The 21,488-nt window shown below is 39.6% G+C and overlaps 1 protein-coding gene across 4 annotated transcripts in view; it reads left to right on the top strand.

Annotated features, from left to right (window-relative positions):
• The window catches only part of LOC121858308 (dolichyldiphosphatase 1-like), a 62,410-nt gene that overhangs the window by 24,592 nt on the left and 16,330 nt on the right, over nt 1-21,488 (top strand). For all 4 annotated transcript variants that reach the window (XM_042354639.1, XM_042354640.1, XM_042354641.1 and 1 more), the window contains one exon: nt 4,879-5,007. In XM_042354639.1, coding sequence (XP_042210573.1) covers nt 4,879-5,007 — 129 coding nt within the window. The remainder of the gene's footprint in view (nt 1-4,878; nt 5,008-21,488) is intronic.

The raw sequence follows: 21,488 nt of genomic DNA, 5'->3' as shown, positions 1-21,488 counted from the left end.
TTGATACAACATGATAAATTAGACCAGGGGTTCTCAACCAGGGGGGAATTACCCCCAGGGGGGGAATTGTACTAATATGGAAAAAATAAAGGATTTTCAGTATTATATGCATATTATTTGGAATGCACTTTTTGAGGCAGACAATCTTGGAAAGGAGGGGGGAATGACATTCTGACATATGGTGAAAGGGGTGCATGGGGCAAACAAGGTTGAGAACCACTGAATTAGACAAACAATGAAAATAAACAAACAAAAGTTATTTACCAAGACCTTCTCTCTGAGAACAGAGGGTAAGAGATGGAGGGGAGATAAGACGGCTATTTATAGCCCGTCTTTGTGTAGGAAGTCGACCACACTATAAATAATTCATTTAAAATTTATATTTTTTTCATAGAATATTCAGTATACATGACTGCAATTATAAAATATTGTGAATTAGTATATTAAATATATAATATATATATATATATATATATATATATATATATATATATATATATATATATATATATATATATATTTGTGTAATAAATGTATATAGTAAGTATGTACAGTAATCTTTTTCACTCAAATCCTAATGAAACACTAATGAATTAGAATACTGTAGCTGGTGTAAACAGTGGGAACAGTCCCACCACCGATTGTCTCTCGTGAAGCAAGCTTATAAATTAAAGAAAATACTTGCAGTGTGTTTAATATATTACAGTACTGTATGTTATAAATAAATAAACAAATAAATCGGTAAATCCATTTCAAGTAAATGGAAAAATTTTACTCGACACCGACATTAGTTCCAGTTAAATAACAGACGCTTAAGTGAGTCACTAGTGTTTACACTACACCAACCGGTAACATTTGATGCCATTACTTGAAGTGAATTGGCCTTATTTTAAAAAACCATGGATGTGTAAACAACACTGGTCAATGGGATGGTTGGTAAAGGACTACTGGGTCAGTAAGCTCCCAATGGTAGGTGTCATATTTGGGGTACCGGTCTTATACAGCGAATAGAGCTCAAAAGCTACTTTTTAAATGGACATTTTTGGGGTCGTCTTATACCCCGTCGCCTTGTAGGCCGAGATATACGGTATTGTTGATTTATTATTACCTGACCTCAGTTGGTCCGGCAAAACGATAATTCAGCAAGGCTTTGGAACCAAGGGTGCCGGAAAATCGGTGGTGTACTTGTACTGTATTGTGAATGGTATTGTTACCATTGCAAAAGTGATTACAGTTGCAGAACAACTCAATTTGAGATTAGAGGGTGTGTTAGTAGTATATGTGCCATGTGCATCCCAGTACTATTTCGAGGGAGAATGTTTTTTGTTTTTCATGATGCATAACTTGGGGTATAGCATGATTGCACCTTTCATTCCAGATGTGGGTGTTGACCTGAGATTTATAAAGGTATATGCTGGTGTGGTCTAAGAGTGGAAATACTTAAAACCCTGTACTATTTCTTAAACCAGTTTCAAGATTCATAGGTTCCATAGAAGTTTTTGGGTTAAGTTTTACAATCTGTGGCATAGATTTGTTGTGACTGAAGGAGGGGGATGACTTTTGAAACTTGTAAATGAAGTTTATATATCTGTGAATATAAATATACAGCAATTTGTAAGTATAAACTAGATATCTTCAAGCATGTGTATTAAGCTATGAAAAGAAGCTACAAAAGTAAGAAAGCATTTATTCTATTTTTTGCATATGTAACACAATGCAAAGAATAATTCTGGTAAGCCGAGGCTCAATTGACAAAACTTGACAAACCATAAATTTTCCTTAACCCCTACGTCCCAGCCTAGGGTGCCACTGGCCATATCCCCTACTAGGGGGCAAATCAAGAAAAATAAACTTTTCCAAAAATAATTTTTAACCTTTTTAAATAATAAAACAATAAAAAAGAAGTAAGAAAAACTATATATTGACCCCTCTAGAAACTTCCCTGTGGCAGCAGTGGTGGATAAGAGATGGCATTGTTGTTGTCAGTGTTACACCCATAATGTCAGTTATCCATCTGAAACTGAAGAAAATTAGACCCTGGTTGTTTTTGTTGTAAAATTACCGGTAATGTAAAAAGTATGTATGTTTAAATTTATGTTATTTAATGTACAGTAGAAGTAACCACTGATATTAAAGAAAAAAGTAAGACTGATAGTGGAACTCCAATGTATACTTGCACATTCAAGGGAACTTAGAGTCATTTATCTTAAGAATATGTACAAAAGATTCATTATTTTTTATTACTGAATATGTATTTGATTGGATTAATGTTTATATATGCAAAATGAACAATGCAATTCATTAATAATACGTAGACTATTAAAAAACACGAGGAGACAAGACGGCATTGTTTTTGTGAGTGACGATGGTTCTACGTAAGAAATTGAAGAAAATGAGACCCTGGTTGTAGCTGTAGTGAACTTAATGTAAAAAATGGATCCCTGTATGTATGCTTTAAATAATGTTATTTAATGTTAATAAATAGAACACTGGAAGTAGCTAACCACTAATGGTAAAGAAATAAAGCGAGACGATTAGGAACGCCAACGTATGAACAGTCAGTGTGTACATGTGAAAACATATCGTCATTTCTCTACATATGAATATGAAAGCAACACTTATTACTGTTCATATATGTTTTAAATAATACTTACGAATGTAAAACAAAAATTCTACTTTCAATTGGTGGTAAAGTCTAAAACATAAGGACAGCCAATGAATATTGTGCGAGTTTTTACTCAGATGATGAAGTCATCAGGTTCAACTCTGGCTGAAGCTGTAGCTTTCCATAAAGCTGTTGCTGAAACTGAAGTTGTTGATGAAGCTGCTTATGATGCTGAATTTGATGGTGTAGCTGAAGTTGATGGTTTAGGCCTTCAAATAGTAAAGCTGTCGAAAGAACCTTGCACAGCTGCTTTCTTTTCTCATTATACATCTTTATGTAGAGGTCATTTGCATTTTTCATGTCCATTAATTTTAATGCTTCATTCTGTTAATGGATCCACTTCAGAAAATATGTTCATTGCTTGCTCCATATAATATCCACAGACCTCTCACCTTTTTCATATCGTTTTAACACATCTAGTTTCTCGGCTAAGCTTATACACTTTCTTTTAGCTTTTGAACCATCACTTGCTCTCTTGCTCATGTTGAATAGGGATGCAGAAATGCCATAAGAAACCTGGGAAAGTTTTTCTCCTTTTCCTGTTCAGATGCGTGAAAACAAAGAGCCCGTCAGCTGCGACTGTTTATACTAGAGATGCTGGCGTCACCACTCACAAGCCTGGCAGTCTCCATGTGCAAGGCGTGTTTTTTTTATTTGTATAATACATATCGGGATTTAGTTATTATTTACATGAAAATTTAATTTTTTTAATTTTTATATTCTATTTTCTTCGTAAATACGAAGAAAATAATGGTGTAAATTGAATTGGGTCCTAAATTAACCAGGAACTTCAATATGAATCGTCGTTAGTAGAACCCTCGTTATCGGAGGCTTTCCTGTATCCCTCCCTTCAGGGAGAAAGTTTTCGGAGCTTTATGCAACGAGGAGAGGTCATAGTTTTCATTTCCTTGACCCTTCACTGATTCGACTAATGTGTGACTGGGTCTGAAATTGTGGTCTAAGAATGAGATGCCTTTTTTTTTTTTTTTTTTTTTTACCAAATGACACTTGTTTTCAAGCTTGAAGAACTGTCATTGATGGCTGTCCAGTCTTACCTTAGGCCGCACTGAGAGTGGGCACTCGTTGTATCCAGCTTGCGTCCGCTGCCAGTGCGGCCACGTCTATGGGTTACAATGCTGCAAAGTCTTCCACGCCTGCCTGCTCTCAGTGCGGCTGCAGCCTTAGGACTATAGATCACATTAATCAGCATTAATTTTTGTAAAAGTATGGAGCAACTGGAGCTTATACCTCTAACATTGTCAACTTTACTGGTCTCCATTCCAAAGGCACAAAACTTCAGGGGTATTATGTTTTCAATGATTTTCCTGAGAGGCAGGTCCTTGCAGTCTTATAAGGTGCCTGATCACTGGCTAAAAGCTGTTAGTTACTACTTGAATGAACTAATACTGCTTTTAGACTACATGGCCCTGTGGAGTACAATGTTTCTTTTTGTAAAATAACTCGAGTTGTTGATTACTTGTCACATTAGCATGTGGAGTGTGGAGCATATTAGTATCACCATCATTCCTTCGACTGGTTGGATTCAGGTTACACAAGTTGCCCAAGATTATAAATAGAGGATAGATCCTGAAATTCCATTCTGTGCCAGAGCCTGAATCAGGCAACTCATTTACCTTCTCTTCTCCCAGTGGGTAACACTGAGATAGATTGGGGCTGAAGGTTGACCCAGGAAATAGCAGTTTGTAACTTACCTAAAAGAGGGTCATGGAGCACTCATGTTAATGTAGTAATAAAACTCATTGTTATCCTTGAGTTGTAACTGTTGTATCCAACCCCGTAGACTTGGTTAGTAATATGGTAAGTCACCTGATCTGGGCTTGATTGTAAAATGTGATTTAAGTATCTATCCATCACTTTCAATTTTTTCTTTTCCTTTTCACAGTAATTCTATGATACATTTTAATAATTTCTAATAAAACTAGAATACCTTGTACTGTAGATCTAAAATTGAATATGGTAGAAGAAATCCAAATTGTAGAAATACTTGAAGCTATTTGTCACATAGAATGTTAAGTGAAATGAGTAACCTTCAACTATGGACCTTGTTGAAATGTATAATTGTTTTTTGTAAATTGAAAGGTTTCAAGAAAACAATGAGGATTATTATTTTAGGTTTGAACTTGGAAATATTTTTTAAATATAATTCAAAACCTTCTAAATCTGTAATGTTGCTTGTTAATTTTTTATTCCAGAGTGTACCTGCTGTACCATTCATGGAGTCAGGTGCTGTGGGGGGCACTTTTGGGTATATTACTAGGTTGTGGCTGGTTCACCCTCACACATCTTGTATTAACACCACTCTTCCCTGTTATTGCTTCATGGTAAGTTGGCAGTGGCACATCCACGCTTGTCTCTCTCTCTGTCATTTTCGTTGGTTTGTTTAATTTTAGATAATTAGCATTTTTTACTTTTTCACATTTGTACTTGTTTCACGGTAAATGAGTTCAGGTATACAGTAAACCCTCTCAATAACAGACTTTTCATTACCAGATATATCAAGTAATTTTTTTTTTTTTTTGTCTGGTGTAATTAATGGATTCAACCAGTAGGGTCCAATATCGGGAAGATTGTTTACTATTGACCGTACGGTCAGTTGGTGCGTATTGGAACTTGCTAGACATAGTTTAGCTGAGCTTACTTAAGTGTTAAACATAATACACTTATGTTTCCTCCAGGTATATAAATACAGTATTCTGTGAATAACTTTTTTCAACACAATCCCACCAGATATTAGGAGATTTTAATATCAAACTATACACTACATATTGTTAACTTCTTACTGTGAGTAAATAAGACCAAACAGGATTTATTCAATTCTATACTCATCACTACCACTTGTGTCAAACATGAAGTAAGCACTCAAATTACCAGTAGGTAGTGTATAGATTTATAATTAAATAAATATCTTGATAACTGGTGGATTTGCACTGAAAATAGTAATTTGAAAAATATATTACAATAAGTCCTTGTTTAACGTTGCCCCCGTTAACGTTGTTTCGTTATGACGTTGCTACTCTTTAGATACCAACAATTCGGATAATGTCCCAACGACTAAATATAACTTGGTTTTTGCGTCGTCACGGACTACTTTTTACAGCGCATCACCCTCTCTCATCTTGCTGTGCTACGCTCTCTCAGCTTGGCGCGCTACCTCTCACTTGCGGAGCATCACACAGCGTCCCCAAGCGATGCCAGTCTTTGTTAGGCTTCCAAAGCATTCTTACGTGTTTTAGAGTTTTTGCTCTTAATCCTATACTCCAACCATTCGAAATGGCTTCCAAGTGCCCATCAAGACTACTGATGCTAGTGTTGTGAAGAAGCAATGCAAGACCATTACCCTTGCTATGAAAATGGAAGTTTTAAACCATTTTGAGAAAGGGGAACTTCTGGTGGACATTGCTGCTCTGCTTGGTCTAACCCCCACAACAGTGCGTACTATGCGAACCAACACGGAAACGATTAAGGCTAGAGTTGGAAGTAGTACTTCTTTGAGTGCAACAAAGACAAGTCGTACTTGAAGTTCCGTGATTGAAAAGATGCTGGCAATGTGGATGGAGGACCAGAATCAATGCAATGCCTCTGTGAGCCTTATGATAATCCAGCATAAAGCAAAATCCTTGTTTGACGACTTAAGGCAGTAGAGGGTGAAGGATCAAAGGAAGAGAACTTTACGGCCAGCCGAGGATGGTTTCAATGTTTTTAGCACCGTTATAACTTCCATAACATAGAGATGACTGGTGAAGCTGCTAGTTCAGATATGGTTGCTGCCGAGATATTCCCGCCTAAATTCAAAAACATTATCGAGGAATGAGGCTACTCAGCGAAGTAAGTCTTAAATGTGGATGAGACTGGTCTCTTTTGGAAGAGGATGCCAGATAGAACCTACATCTCAAAGGAAGAAAAAAGAGCACCAGGCTTTAAAGAGGCAAAAGACCGCTTGACGCTGCTGCTTGGCGCGAACACTGCTGGCGACTTCAAGCTGAAGCTTCTGCTAATTTCTCGCGCTGCCAACCCACGGCCCCTGAAAGGTTACTCTAAGGATCACCTTCCTGTTATCTACAAGGCAAATAAGAAGGGATGGATAACCGGCGCCATATTTAGCCAGTGGTTAAACGTGTACACCGTCCCTGCACTGAAGGAATACTGTGCCAAGGAGAACCTCAACTTCAAAATTCTTCTTGTCGTCGACAATGATCCAGCACATCCTCCCAATATTGACGGCTTACATGACAGTGTTTGAGTTGTATTCCTGCCTCCCAACACGACAACACTGACGCAGCCTATGGACCAAGGCGTCATCGCTGCATGCAAGGCGTATATTTACTGCATACCATGGATCAACTGCTAAAGGCTACTGATGGAGAAAATAAACCAACGATCCGAGAATATTGGCGAGGCTTCAACAATCTTCATGGAATTGACAACATTGGCAAGGCATGGGAAGAAGTTTCAGAAAGTTGCCTGAATGGTGTGTGGCGTGAACTGTGTCCCGAGTGCGTCAACAGTTTTACGGGATTCACGGATTTAGTCCCAGCAGTGAATAGGGATATCCTCAGCTTGGCTAGACAGGCAAGCTTTCATGAGCTGGAATCAGAAGATATTGAGCTCACCAATGAAAATTTGCAACATTTAACAGAACACAGTCTCCTTGAAGACGACGACAACGACGACGAAGAAATAACACAACGAACGCAAACTACCAAGAGGATGGCAGAAGCGTTCAACATGATCCAGCAAAATATGCAAATCTTCATTGATGACGACTCAAACAGAGAATGTAGCTCAAAGGTTCAACGCAACATTGATGACACAGTCTTGGTTGTTACAATGAGATTTACAAAGACAAAAAGAGGAGCAGCACTAAGCAGTCAACGATGGATTCTTTTTTCGTCGCCGGAAGGCGACAGCAGCAGCAGCAGCATCATCTTCGCAACAGCCTGCAAGCGAGGAGCAGCAAGCAACAGCCGAGGAACCCCAGTGAGAGCGGGAGGAGGAGGAGGCACCCACCGAGTCTCAGTGACTCACCACTCTTCCGCTCCCGCCATCCTCCTCCTCCGCTCCACTACCCACCACACACTCCGCCCATCAGTGAGTATAAGTACAATACAAAATGATATATATATATATATATATATATATATATATATATATATATATATATATATATATATATATATATATATATATATATATATATATATATATATATATATATATATATATATATATATATATATATATATATATATATACACACACAGTAGTACCCCGATTTACGAGGTCAATTGAACCCACAGGGTACCGCGTTAAGTGAAATCCGCGTAAATGGAACAACAGAACCTATGGGATTAATTCCAATAGAGACTGGCCCGACCCCCAAACTCTACTTTTTCCGACACAATACCTATGTTCTAGTAAAAATAACATCTTAATTTTATGATGGTACATGCACACAATTAATACTTAAGAGAAATACAGTCGCCAAGTTAATGTCCATTCAAATAATGGATTCAACTCCCTCCCCCTCTTCTCACACTACACTGCTGGCTCTTCCCTCTCTGAGAAATTTTGGGGGGAAAACCACTAGATTTTAATAAATAATACCTCAAACTAAAGTTAGGATAATATAATTGACATTGCTGGATTCCTTGTAAGACCAGGAATATTTTGAATATAAATGTCATATATTTTGCACAAAAGATAACATATTTACTCAGAGTAAACATTATATCTAAAATTTGTATGTCTAATGCAAAATCTATGATGTTTATATTCAAAATGATCATCATATTGTAAGAATTCCAGCAATGTAAATTATATTCTGGCCGGATAATTTGTATGAATTTTATGAGCTAAATAAAAAAATTATACTTCACCCGCGTAAAGGGGTACACCCACCGCGGAATGTGAGCATCCTGGGTTCTGGCAGGGCACCGTGGAAACGCTGAATGTGGGACCACGTAAAGTGAGGGTTGACTGCACAGTATTATGGTACAGGGGTACCAAGTGACAGCACTAGGATCCCGCTTCCTCTATCAAGGAATAAACAATTAAAATTTAAATTGAAAAAAAAAAACATTCAAATAAATTACTATCTTACAAGAATCCCTTCAATGTAAGTTATATTCACCCAGGTCGCTTGGGTGGAAAATTATGAGAAGAGCTTAGTCACTCTTAAGTAATGATAAATAAACACGCAGGCCTTCAGCGCCAACTGTCGAATCTTATCTGAAATAAAGAAACAAACAAACGCCAGACATTCTGTCACCTCACCTCCCCCCCCTCTTCCCACCACCCTCCTCGTGTTCAAGATAAAAGATTGGTGATTTCTTTATGTTTATTTTATATAATATCTCAGACTAAAGTTAGTATAATATAATTAGCATTGCTGAAATCCTTGCAAGACAGAGATTAATTTGAATATAAATGTCATATATTTTGCTCAAGATATAAAAAATGTAGTACATTAGTGTACAATACTGTAGTACATTTTGGAAAAAGTTTTTCAACTGTATTTTTGGGTAGATTTACATAGATTTCTTAGTGCAAAGCTGGAGTGCACATGTACTAATTTGATTACGGTACTAAAATTGTTTTGTCTAGTGCAAATTATTGCATGTTTATATTCAAATAAATCAGTATCTTACAAGAATCCCAGTTATGTATTATATATTCCTAGGTCATATCACTGGCATTTTAAAATGAGAGAAGCTTAGTAGGACTGTTAAATAAACACACACAGACCTTCGCCTCAAACTTATCACCTCAACCCCCCCACCCCCGCCCCAACCCCTCGCTGGGTGGCGGAGCCGTCAGTCCCCCTCCCCCAGCCAGGCTTTTAGGCTTACAGTTTTTATCTTATATAATATCTCAGACTAAAGTTAGGAGATTATAATTTGCATTGCTGGAATCCTTGCAAGACAGCGAATAATTTGAATATTAACGTCATATATTTTGCTCAAGAGATAAAAATTGTTTTACATTAGTGTACAGTACTGGAGTACATTTTATAAAAAAAGTTTTTCAACTGTATTTTTGGGTAGATTTACATAGATTTCTTAGTGCAAAGCTGGAGTGCACATGTACTAATTTGATTACGGTACTAAAATTGTTTTGTCTAGTGCAAATTATAGCATGTTTATATTCAAATTAATCAGTATGTTACAAGAATCCCAGCTATGTTAATTATATTCACCCAGGTCATTTCACTGGCTTTTTATAAGAGAGAAGCTTAGCCACCTAAGAACTGATAAACATACACGCGTTAGACCTGGGCCTGTGCCGACTGTGAAACATAGTACCTCCCCTCCCCCCACGCCCCCTCGCACCCTCTCTCTCCCCCATCTGCTGGCGTTCCTGGAATCCTTGTAAAACGGTGAATAATTTTAATATAAACGTCATGTATTTTGCACAAGAGATAAAAATTAATCACCTGTATCACATTACAGTAATGATTTAAGAGTAAAAGTGTATATGTACGTACATTCAACCCTCGCTTTACGGGGTCCCACTTTACGCGTTTCCACGTTTACGCGGTACCCTGCCAAACACGGAATGCTCACTTTCCGCGGTGTGTGTACCCTTTTACGCGGAGAGCGGCGCGAGCAGGGTGCGCACAAGGTCGCCCAGTCATCAAAACATTACCGAGTTCTTCACCCGTCACCCACCACAGCCGGCCCAAGTCAGTGATAGTGATAATGATAGTGAGGATATGGACTTATATGGACTTTGAGGGGTTTGACAAAGAGGCCCTGCAAGCCTCTGTGGTGGATAGTGATACAATTGATACAAGTGATACAGGTGAGGGCCAATAATCTGCCCTCTGCCTCGGAACCAACCCCCCATCCCCGTGTGCCCAGCCATCTTTTCTACTAATGTAAGTGTTAAAAAACCTAATATTATTGATATTTCTCTTAATTATTAATTGTGTGTGCATACCATCATAAAATTAAGAAGTTATTTTTACTACAACGTAGGTATTGTATCTGAAAAAGTGGAGTTTAGGGGTCGGCCCGGTCTCTATTTCAATTAATCCCATATGTTGTTGTTCACTTTACGCGTTTCTCACTTTACGCGGGCCGCCGTGGGTTCAATTGACCGCGCAAAGTGAGGGTTCACTGTATATAGTATTCCACATACACGTAAGTATAAATAAAAAGTTTATGTGATGATCGGACAACGTCCATTTCGGTTAACGTCACGTTTCCAAGAACGTATCTAGGACGTTAACCAGTGCATGACTATATATATACAGTCTACGCGGAAGGTTAAGGCACAAATTGGGCTGTGACTTCACTTTTAGCACAAATCGTTTTACCCTCGAGATAGGGATAAATTTTGATCAAAAATATTTAGTCACAATTCTAACGGCATCTGGAACCCTTAGGCGACAGCTGTCACATAGCAGGAACCGCTCAGTCTTTGTTTAGGTTGCGTGGGTGGAGGTTATTGTACCCATGTGAGCGCCACGTGCCGTGATTTTAGGCCTGAGTTACAGTGCTTTATCGTGTGATTTCTGGGTCTTTAAGATGTCCAGGAGAGTTACTAAGCGTGAGGATATTGCACAGGTGATTGGTTTATACAAGGCTAATCATAAAGTTACTGAAATAGTTGAATTAACCGGTGTGTGCCGCCGGTCAGTGTACCGATTCATCTCGGAGTTTGAGGCAAACAGCCAGGAAGAGTTGCCTACCCCTAAACCCAGGTCTGGGCGACCACGGCTTACGTCTCCTAGAACCAGGAAGGTGATTGCTAGGCAAGTTAATGCTAATCCTAAGCTCACGGCCCGGGAATTAAAGCAAGCTAACCCCAGACTCTTTGGTCACGTCTCCTTAAGGTCGGTGCAGCAGCTTCTTCATGACGATCTCGGTTATCGCGCCTACCGACCACGGCGTAAGCCCCTGCTGACTGCTGCCCAGAAGAAGAAGAGGATCACTTTTGCGAAGAAGTACAGTGTCTGGTCCCTTCAGGATTGGAGGAACGTCCTGCGGAGTGATGAAGCCACGTTTACAGTGAGTGGTTGTGGTCACGATAGGGTGTACCGCCGGCCAGACTCTGACCCGCTCGACCCCAGGTACACCGTCAAGACGGTCAAGCATCCTGATTCAGTGATGGTATGGGGTTGTTTCACTTATTACGGTGTTGGGGAGTTGGTTGTGCTTGAAAAAAACATTAAAGTTAACCATGGTGTGTACCTCGAGCTTTTGTGATGTTCTGCCTGACTCGTTTGAGAAAACACGCGCTGTCGTGTTCATGCAGGACGGTGCTCCCTGCCACACAGCCAAGTCGGTTGCTCAGTGGTTGGAGGATTGCCAAGTTTCATATTTTAAGGGCTGGCCTGGCAATTCCCCCGACATCAACCCTATTGAGAACCTTTGGGGCTCATGAAACGTTGCCTACGTGACCTCGACACCTCGTCCGTCCCCAAGCTCACCACAGCAATTAAGCAACTGTGGGCCAATTTCACCCCACAGCACCTGCAAAACCTTGCAGACAGTGTTCACAACGACTGAAAGAGGTGCTGAAGAGGAAGGGAAACACAACAAAATACAAAGAGGGGTGGGTGAGTGTTATTTTCATTTTTTTATTGCCTTAACATGATTTTTTTATTTTTTCCCCACGGTGTGCCTTAACCTTCGGCGTAGACTGTATGTATGTATGTATATATATATATATATATATATATATATATATATATATATATATATATATATATATATATATATATATATATATATATATATATATATATATATATATATATATACACACATATACATATACATACAGTTAACCCTCACTTTACGCGGTCCCGCGTTTCCACGTTTACGCGGTGCCTTGCCAGAACCTAACGTGCTCACATTACGCAGTACGTGAACCCCATTACGCGGAGAGTGTCCGGCGCGACGCTATTTTTAGATTCGCCCCACCCGCCCGCCCGCCTGCCTGCCTGTGCTCCTCCCCTCTCCCTCCTCCTCCCTCTGCTTGGGCAAGCGGCGCGGTAAGGTTGCGCAGTGTGTCTCTTTGTTGCGTTATCACTGACGTCATATGACGTATCGGACTGTGATTGGCCATGCATCCCTACCCCCCTCTGCTGCTAGCTGTAATTGGCTTAAAGTATTATGACGTGTCCACACGCGGGAGGGAGGAAAGACGACGCTTGACCTAGCCGCGGCAGTTTCATCCCTCAAGGCCACACCGTGTAAACGCGCATCCATTGTTCCGTAAATTGGCTTCCGCCAGACCACCACCCCCAGAGAGAAACCTTTCCTTACCTGGACCCAGCGGCACTAAGCCAAAGAAGACACGACGTTCCTTAAGCTACGAGGTGAAGTATACCATCATCCAAAAGTTGGAGAAAGGAACAAGGCAGGTTGATTTGGCGCGCCAGCATGGTGTGAATGAATCTACGATTCGAACAATAAAGAAGGATGCAGCCAAGATAAAGGAGCACATGAAGATCACAAAGTCTACAGGTGCTTCTATGATCAAGTATTTTCACAACCAGGTGCTTCTCAAGACAGAAAAATTACTAGTGAGGTACTTGGTGCGTCAGGCGCGACGGAACATGGCGGTCGACACGCGCTCTGTTAAGGACTACGCACGTGAACTGTACATCGCAGTGGCACGAAAGATGGGAACTACAGAGCCCAAACCCTTTAATGCTTCCTCTGGGTGGTTACAGAGGTTTAAGATCCAGAACAAGATCACCAATATAAACATTGGTGGTGAAGAAGAAGTTAGTGCTGACCGTGATGCGGCTAGGGAATTTCCTCCGTTTTTACGTGAGATTATGGAGGAAGGACAGTACAGTGACGACCAGGTGTTTAACATGGACGAATCTGGTCTTTTCTGGAAAAAGCTACCTTCCAAGTCCTTCGTTGTAAAGAATGCCAGCAGGATTCGGGGCTGGAAGATGCAGAAGGAGCGCATCACCGTCCTGTTTGCCACCAATGCCTCCGGTACCTGTAAGCTCAAGTTATCGGTGATCCACATAGCACGCAAGCCGCACACCTACAAAACCATGGACATGACCAAGCTAAATGTCCACTGGCTGACCGCACGTAAGGCGTGGATGTTCTCTACACTGTCCCTCTCCTGGTTTGATGACTGTTTTGTTCCCAATGTAAAGAAATTCTGTGAGCGACAGAATGTGCCATTCAATATTTTGTTGCTGCTGGACAACGCACCAGGACACTCGCCCCTACTGTTAGATCGTCACCCCAACGCAAAAGTGGTCTTCCTTCCTCCCAACACTACGTCTATATTACAGCCCATGGACCAAGAGTTAATCTGTAATGTAAAAGCTGCATTCTCAACAAAAAAATTCCAGCTCCTGAACGACTACACCAACACCAGGGAAGAGTTGCGTAACCTGAGTGACACCACCACCGATAGCAAGAGCGAAGAAGATGAGGATCAACAGTTGGCACAGCAAAAAATACTGTTCAAACAATTCTGGAAAGTATTTAACATCAAGAAAGCTGTGGACTTCTTGGTGGAGTCATGGGATCAGCTGTCTATTGCTACAATTCGTCATGCATGGAGACATGTGTTGGATGGAATACCAGGTGAGAGGAGTCAATCTGTGACTGGTGAGGTTCAGAGTGTTGCAGTAGCAGTGGACCTTGCCAGAGAAGCTGCGCAGACTGTTACAGTTTCAGGCTTCTCCGAGACCACCAACGACGACATCCTGGAGGTGATCAGAGATCCTGAAGTGACTGCCGACGAGATGTTGGAAGAAGATCACGTCAGTGAAGAGGAGGAAGAAGGTGCGTCATTCTCCGAAGAACACAGTTTAAGTCATAGTGATATTAAGGGTGCCATGGAGTGTGCAGAGAAAATGAAGTCCTTCCTTTCCCGCGACAATGACGATGACCGCTATGAAGTCTTCCATACCCGGCTGGTGCAGGCTATGGAGCCGTACATCACGGTGTATCACGACAACATAAACACCAGCCGTCAAAAAAGCATAACCGAGTTCTTCGCCCGCAACCCACCACAGCCAGCCCAAGCCAGTGATAGTGACAGTGAAGATGACTTTGAGGGATTTGTCAGGGAAGCCCTGACAACTGTAAGTGACAGTGATGGTGATTCACCTAGTAATGGTGATTCACCTGAGGGCCAGTAATCTGCCCTCTGCCTCGGAACCAGCCTCCATCCCCGTATGCCGACCCATCTCTTCTACTACCGTAAGTGTTCCACCTAACTTTTAGTTTTTCTAACCTAACCTTTATTTTTCCTATGTTAACCTTTATTTTTCCTAACCTAACCTCTTCTATATTACTTGTTTTTTCATACCATCATAAAGTTAAGATAAAATTTTTACTACAACATAGTTGTGTGTCGTCAAAAAGTGGAGTTTGGGGGTCGGCCCGGACTCCATTTCAATTAATCCCATATGTTATGTTATTCACTTTACGCGGGACCCTCCGGGTTACATTAACCGCGTAAAGTGAGGGTTAACTGTATATATATATATATATATATATATATATATATATATATATATATATATATATATATATATATATATATATATATATATATATATATATATATATATATATATACTGTACATACATACATACATACACAGTGGTCCCTCGGTTAACGAACTCAATTCGTTCGAGAGGGTCATTCATTAACTGAAGCCATTGTTTCAATGGGATATTGGGTAATTGGTTCCAGCTCACCGAAAATTATTTACAAAGTAAAAAAATAATGCAGTAAAGTACGCTTACTTTGAGGTGTGTATGTAGAAGGGTCCTGGTTGATGATGATGATGGGAATTAGAAGTGGGGGTGGAAGAGAAATCACCCCATGCTTGATGCCATCATTTCACCCATAAAATTTTAAGTTCACTTGGTGTAATTCAAGATTATTTTCTTTAAATCAACACTCCGGGCGGCTCTGTTGCTAGGCCACGGTAGGACGCCACCTTCTGGGAGGCTCCACATTGTCTCACTGTAGTGCATTAAGGTAGACCACATTTTTGGTTTTGCCATTAGCAGCAAGTATGTACAGATTTGCCAGTTTCCTCTCTGGAGCGTCCAACATAGATCTGTCCATGAGAGAAACAAGGAAACACCAGGTTTAAGCCAACCATCTTTAGGGACTGTCCCTGGCTTTTGTAGATGGTCATGGCAAAGCTCACTTTAACCGGGAACTGAAGTTGCTTGAACTCAAACGGCAGGTCAGTGGTGATGAGAGGTATCCTTGGTATAAAAACTTCCTCTCCTTTAGCTTTTCCTGTCAGTATTGTAGCTTCCAGTACATGTGGCATCATGTTCTTCTTGTGAGTGATTCGTCTCTCATTTTGAGTATGATGTCTCGTTTCTCAAACTCTTGACCGACAATCAGGATGGCTACTTCATCAACTACAGGAGCATTGAATCTTCTTTCATGTTCTCCCTTAGGGGTCGTGTCTGCTTTGATCCTGACTTTGTACTCATCAGAGGGCATGTTTTCCAGGGCATTTTTTAATGACTGTACATACGTGTTGCGCTCATGCAGCATTTCTTGGATGGATAGGACAATGTCATGTCTGACACCTTGAATATTGCCACACCTGATAGTAGTCTGCTTTTCATGATCTCCCATGAAGTAGATTTGGAGGAACTTTACCTGCTCATCTTCCAGTGGTAAGAGGGATCCTGCTTTGTGATAGACTTGACCCTGGACTTTGAATGTTGGTATGTATCCATGCTCATGAACTACTCTTGTAGCTCCAAAGGACATCATCTGGAAGCATGAATTGTACTTCAGTATATTTTCCAAGAAGTGTTTTGACTCTGGTGTTGTTCCCAGCATGAGAGTCTTCAATGGTTGTGGTGGTTTTCCCAAATTTGGCAGTCGTACTTTCCCATGAGAGCAGCACAGTCCAGCAGATTCTCCTTTATACTTCTTTGCACCGCAGTGTTCACATTTCTTATCCATGTTGCCAGTGACAACAGAGGGATACTTTTCATATTCTATCTCATTGTCATAGTTAAATGCTGCTCTTTCAAGTGAATGCCACTGTGCATTCTTTCTTAGAATTCTGGATCCCGCAACTCTCTGTCTATTAGCATTCAAACGAATTTCATGCGCTTGATCATTTTCTAGAGAAGACCTTTCTGCTGTTTGCTATCTGTCAGCATTAAGATGGGATTCCCTTTCCTGATCTGTTTCCTGTGACCGACTGTCCGCTGTTCGCTTTCTGTTAGTATTAAGACGGGATTCCCTTTCCTGATCTGTTTCCTGTGACCGACTGTCCGCTGTTCGCTCAGGGCGGCTCATCCGCTAGGCGACGGAAGGACGCTGCCCTCCGGGAGGCTCCACATTGTCTCACTGTTCAGTCCCCAAAACTTCTTCTTCCATCAATAGTTCATTAACGGTGTATGTAAGTTCCATCATATTTTTCACTACAACGGTACAGCAAAGTATATTTTTTTTGCATTAAACTGTTATTATTTTATTGTCTAATCATCACTACATATAACATCATCCATCATCACTACATATAACACCATCGATCATCACTACATATAACACCACCCATCATCAGTACATATAACACCATCCATCATCACTACATATAACATTATCCATCATCACTACATATAACACCATCCATCATCACTACATATAACACCACCTAGGGATTTTTCCAGGTATACAGAACAAAGGTCAAGGACAAAGTTGGGCCTTTAAATTCAGGGAGGGGAGAAGTGATAAATGGCAGTGAAGAAATAAGCAAGGCATTGAACAGCTACTTCTTATCAGTTTTCACAGAAGAAATTCGCGAGGAAATTCCAGAGGTGGAACTGATATTTAGGGGAAAGGAAGAAGAGAAATTAATGATTATCACTATCAGAAAAGAGGATGTTCTTAAGAGGATAAATAAACTAAAGAAGACAAAATCCCCAGGGCCGGATGAAATTTTCCCTCGAGTCTTGAAAGAGTGTAGGGAACAGATTAGCGGGCCCCTCGTAAATTTTTTACAAAATCATTAGACACTGGAGTTGTGCCAGACTTGTGGAAACAGGCAAATGTAGTACCCATATTCAAAAATGGAGACAGAGCATCAGCGTCAAATTACCGGCCGATCAGTTTGACGTCAGTAGTGGGGAAATTTCTTGAGTCAATTATAGCAGATAGCATCCGATCGCATTTAGAGAAAAGCAAGTTAATCTACGACTCTCAACATGGGTTTACAAAGGGAAATTCTTGTCTAACGAATTTGCTGACGTTTTTTAGGAAAGTCTTTGAGGTAGTAGATAATGACGAAAATTACGATGTTATTTACTTAGACTTTAGCAAAGCATTTGACAGAGTACCGCATCAGAGGCTTCTGAGAAAAATTAAGGCTCATGGTATCGAGGGGAAAGTTTTAAATTGGATAAAATCCTGGCTCACCGATAGAACGCAGAGGGTGTTAAATTTGAGTGAGGCGGTGTAACCAGTGGGGTTCCCCAGGGGTCAGTACTAGGCCCACTCTTGTTCATAATCTACATAAACGATCTAGATACTGGGATCAGCAGTGACATAAGCAAGTTTGAGGAGGGAGGGAGGGAGCGAGCGAGGGGGCGTGGGGGGAGGGGAGCGGTTTGACAGTTGGGCCAGGTCTAACGCGTGTATATTTATCAGTTCGTAAGTGACTAAGCTTCTCTCTTATAAAAAGCCAGTGAAATGACCTGGGTGAATATAATTTACATTGCTGGGATTCTTGTAAGATGTTGATTAATTTAAATATAAACAACCTATAATTCGCACTAGACATAACAATTTGAGTACTGTAATCAAATTAGTACATGTGCACTCCAGCTTTGCACTAAGGTCATTTATTTCTTTTACGTTTCTTTTAGTATGGTGTGTGCATGTAAAGGGATGAAATAAATGAAGAAATTTATGTAAATCTACCCAAAAATACAGTTGAAAAACTTTTTATTAAATGTACTACAGTATTGTACACTAATGTGCTACAATTTTTATCTCTTCAGCAAAATATATGACGTTTATACAGTTGTACCCCACTTAACGCGGTCAATAAAACCCAGAGGGTACCGTGTTAAGTGAAAACCGCGTTAAGTGAACAACAGAACATATGGGATTAATTCCAATAGAAACCGGCCCGACCCCCCAAACTCCACTTTTTGAAGACACATAACTATGTTGTAGTAAAAATAACATCTTAATTTTATGATGGTACATGCACACAATTAATACTTAAGAGAAATAGAGAAATACAGTCGCCAAGTTAATGTCCATTCAAATAATGGACTCAACTCCCTCCCCCTCTTCTCACACTACACTGCTGGCTCTTCCCTCTCTGAGAAATTTTTGGGGGAAAACCACTAAATTTTAATAAATAATACCTCAAACTAAAGTTAGGATAATACAATTGACATTGCTGGATTCCTTGTAAGACCAGGAATATTTTGAATATAAATGTCATATATTTTGCACAAAAGATAACATATTTACTCAGAGTAAACATTTTATCTAAAATTTGTATGTCTAATGCAAAATCTATGATGTTTATATTCAAAATGATCACCAAATTGTAAGAATTCCAGCAATGTAAATTATATTCTGGCCGGGTAATTTGTATGAATTTTATGAGCTAAAACAAATATCTTCAGTTAATAATAAAAAAAATATTCTTCACGACACTATCTGTCAATCAAAGTACCCCACCTTGCCTCCCCCCTCTTCCAACCGCGGGTCAGTCCCAACCCTCCCCCCCACCCCCCACCAATCCTCCCTTCAAGAGATGTTGGGTGAAAAAACTAAATTTTAACATTTTGTATTAAATAATACCTCAGATTAAAGTTAGGATAATATAATTGACATTGCTGGATTCCTTGTAAGACCAGGAATATTTTGAATATAAATGTCATATATTTTGCACAAAAGATAACATATTTACTCAGAGTAAACATTTTATCTAAAATTTGTATGTCTAATGCAAAATCTATGATGTTTATATTCAAAATGATCATCAAATTATAAGAATTCCAGCAATGTAAATTATATTCTGACCGGGTAATTTGTATGAATTTTATGAGCTAAAACAAATATCTTCAGTTAATAAAAAAAAAAATATTCTTCACAGGGTAACAGATGGTCGGTCGGTCCCTCCCTCCCCCCCACCCCCCACCAACCGTCCCAAGGAGATGTGTGGGAAAACCAGAATATTTAACTTTTTAGTAATAAATAATACCTCAAACTAAAGTTAGGATAATATAATTGACATTGCTGGATTCCTTGTAAGACCAGGAATATTTTGAATACAAATGTCATATATTTTGCACAAAAAATAACATATTTACTCAGAGTAAACATTTTATCTAAAATTTGTATGTCTAATGCAAAATCTATGATGTTTATATTCAAAATGATCATCATATTGTAAGAATTCCAGCAATGTAAATTATATTCTGGCCGGGTAATTTGTATGAATTTTATGAGCTAAAACAGGCAGTCAGGCAGGGTGGCGGTGGCGGGTGGGGCAAATCTAAAAATAGGTCTCGAGCCGGACACTCACCGTGTATATGTGGAAAAAACCCGCGTTAAGTGAAAGTTCAGCTCTGGCGAGGCACCGCATATACGGTAAAACGCGCTAAGTGAAACCGCGTTAGGTGGGGTAATACTGTATTCAAATTAATCTCTGTCTTGCAAGGATTTCAGCAATGCAAATTATATTATCCTAACTTTAGTCTGAGATATTATATAAGATAAACACCTTAAAGCATAAAGTTATCACCAATCTTTTGTCTGGGAACACAAGGAGAGAGGCAAGAAGGGAGGTAGCCAGCGAGCGTGGGAAGAAGGGAGGAGCGGGAGGTGAGGTGACAAAGTGTCTGGTGTTTGTTTATTTATTTGAGATATGATTTGACAGTTGGCACTGAAGGCCTGCGTGTTTATTTATCATTACTGAAGAGTGACTAAGCTCTTTTCATAATTTGCCACCCAAACGACCTGAGTGAATATAACTTACATTGCTGGGATTCTTGTAAGATAGTGATTTATTTAAATACCTGTATAAACAATCTATATTTGCAATAGACATAACAATTTTAGTACCGTAATCATTTAGTACATGTACAGTACAGGTTTGCACTTAGGTCCATTGTTAACCGAGGGACCACTCTAATGCAGTGTACTTGTACTGTACAATATTGACTAAATTCACTAGATAACGTACACAACTAATGGTTGGTAAAACTTGTCAAGTCTGTCAGTGTGAGTGACACGTGTGAGTGCTTGTGTCCCCTGTCATAAGAGTCCATTTTCTCTTGCTTCAGGATGCCTGAGTTCTCCGTTTTCTCTCTTAATCTTAGAGTGCACCAGAGACTTCGTTATTCCTTAGTAATGACACAGAATTTGAAATTGCAACTGGGGTTGCAATTGTTGAGGCAACTAGATATGTCTGATTACAGGAAATGTGTTATTGTCAATTTGTAGGTGAAAGATTTTATTCTCAATAGATGTAGGTGAACCAAGGGGTTAAAATTACACCTGGAGGCAAATGCGTGATGACCAAATTCTCGACCTGAAAAATGCCTATAACTGGTGTGCAGATTTTGATGGAGGCGTGATAACGAAAATCACGATAACCAAGTGCGCTATAACCAAGGGATGACTGTGTGTGTATATATATATATATATATATATATATATATATATATATATATATATATATATATATATATATATATATATATATATATATATATATATATATATATATATATATATATATATATATATATATATACACAGTATTACCCCGCTTTACGCGGTTTCACTTTACGCG

Source organism: Homarus americanus, unplaced genomic scaffold (genome assembly GCF_018991925.1).
Source record: "Homarus americanus isolate GMGI-L3 unplaced genomic scaffold, GMGI_Hamer_2.0 scaffold57980, whole genome shotgun sequence".
In the NCBI taxonomy this organism is placed as follows: Eukaryota; Metazoa; Arthropoda; class Malacostraca; order Decapoda; family Nephropidae; genus Homarus; species Homarus americanus.
Note: the sequence above shows the minus strand (reverse complement) of the source record. Positions and strands in the feature narration are given on the sequence as shown.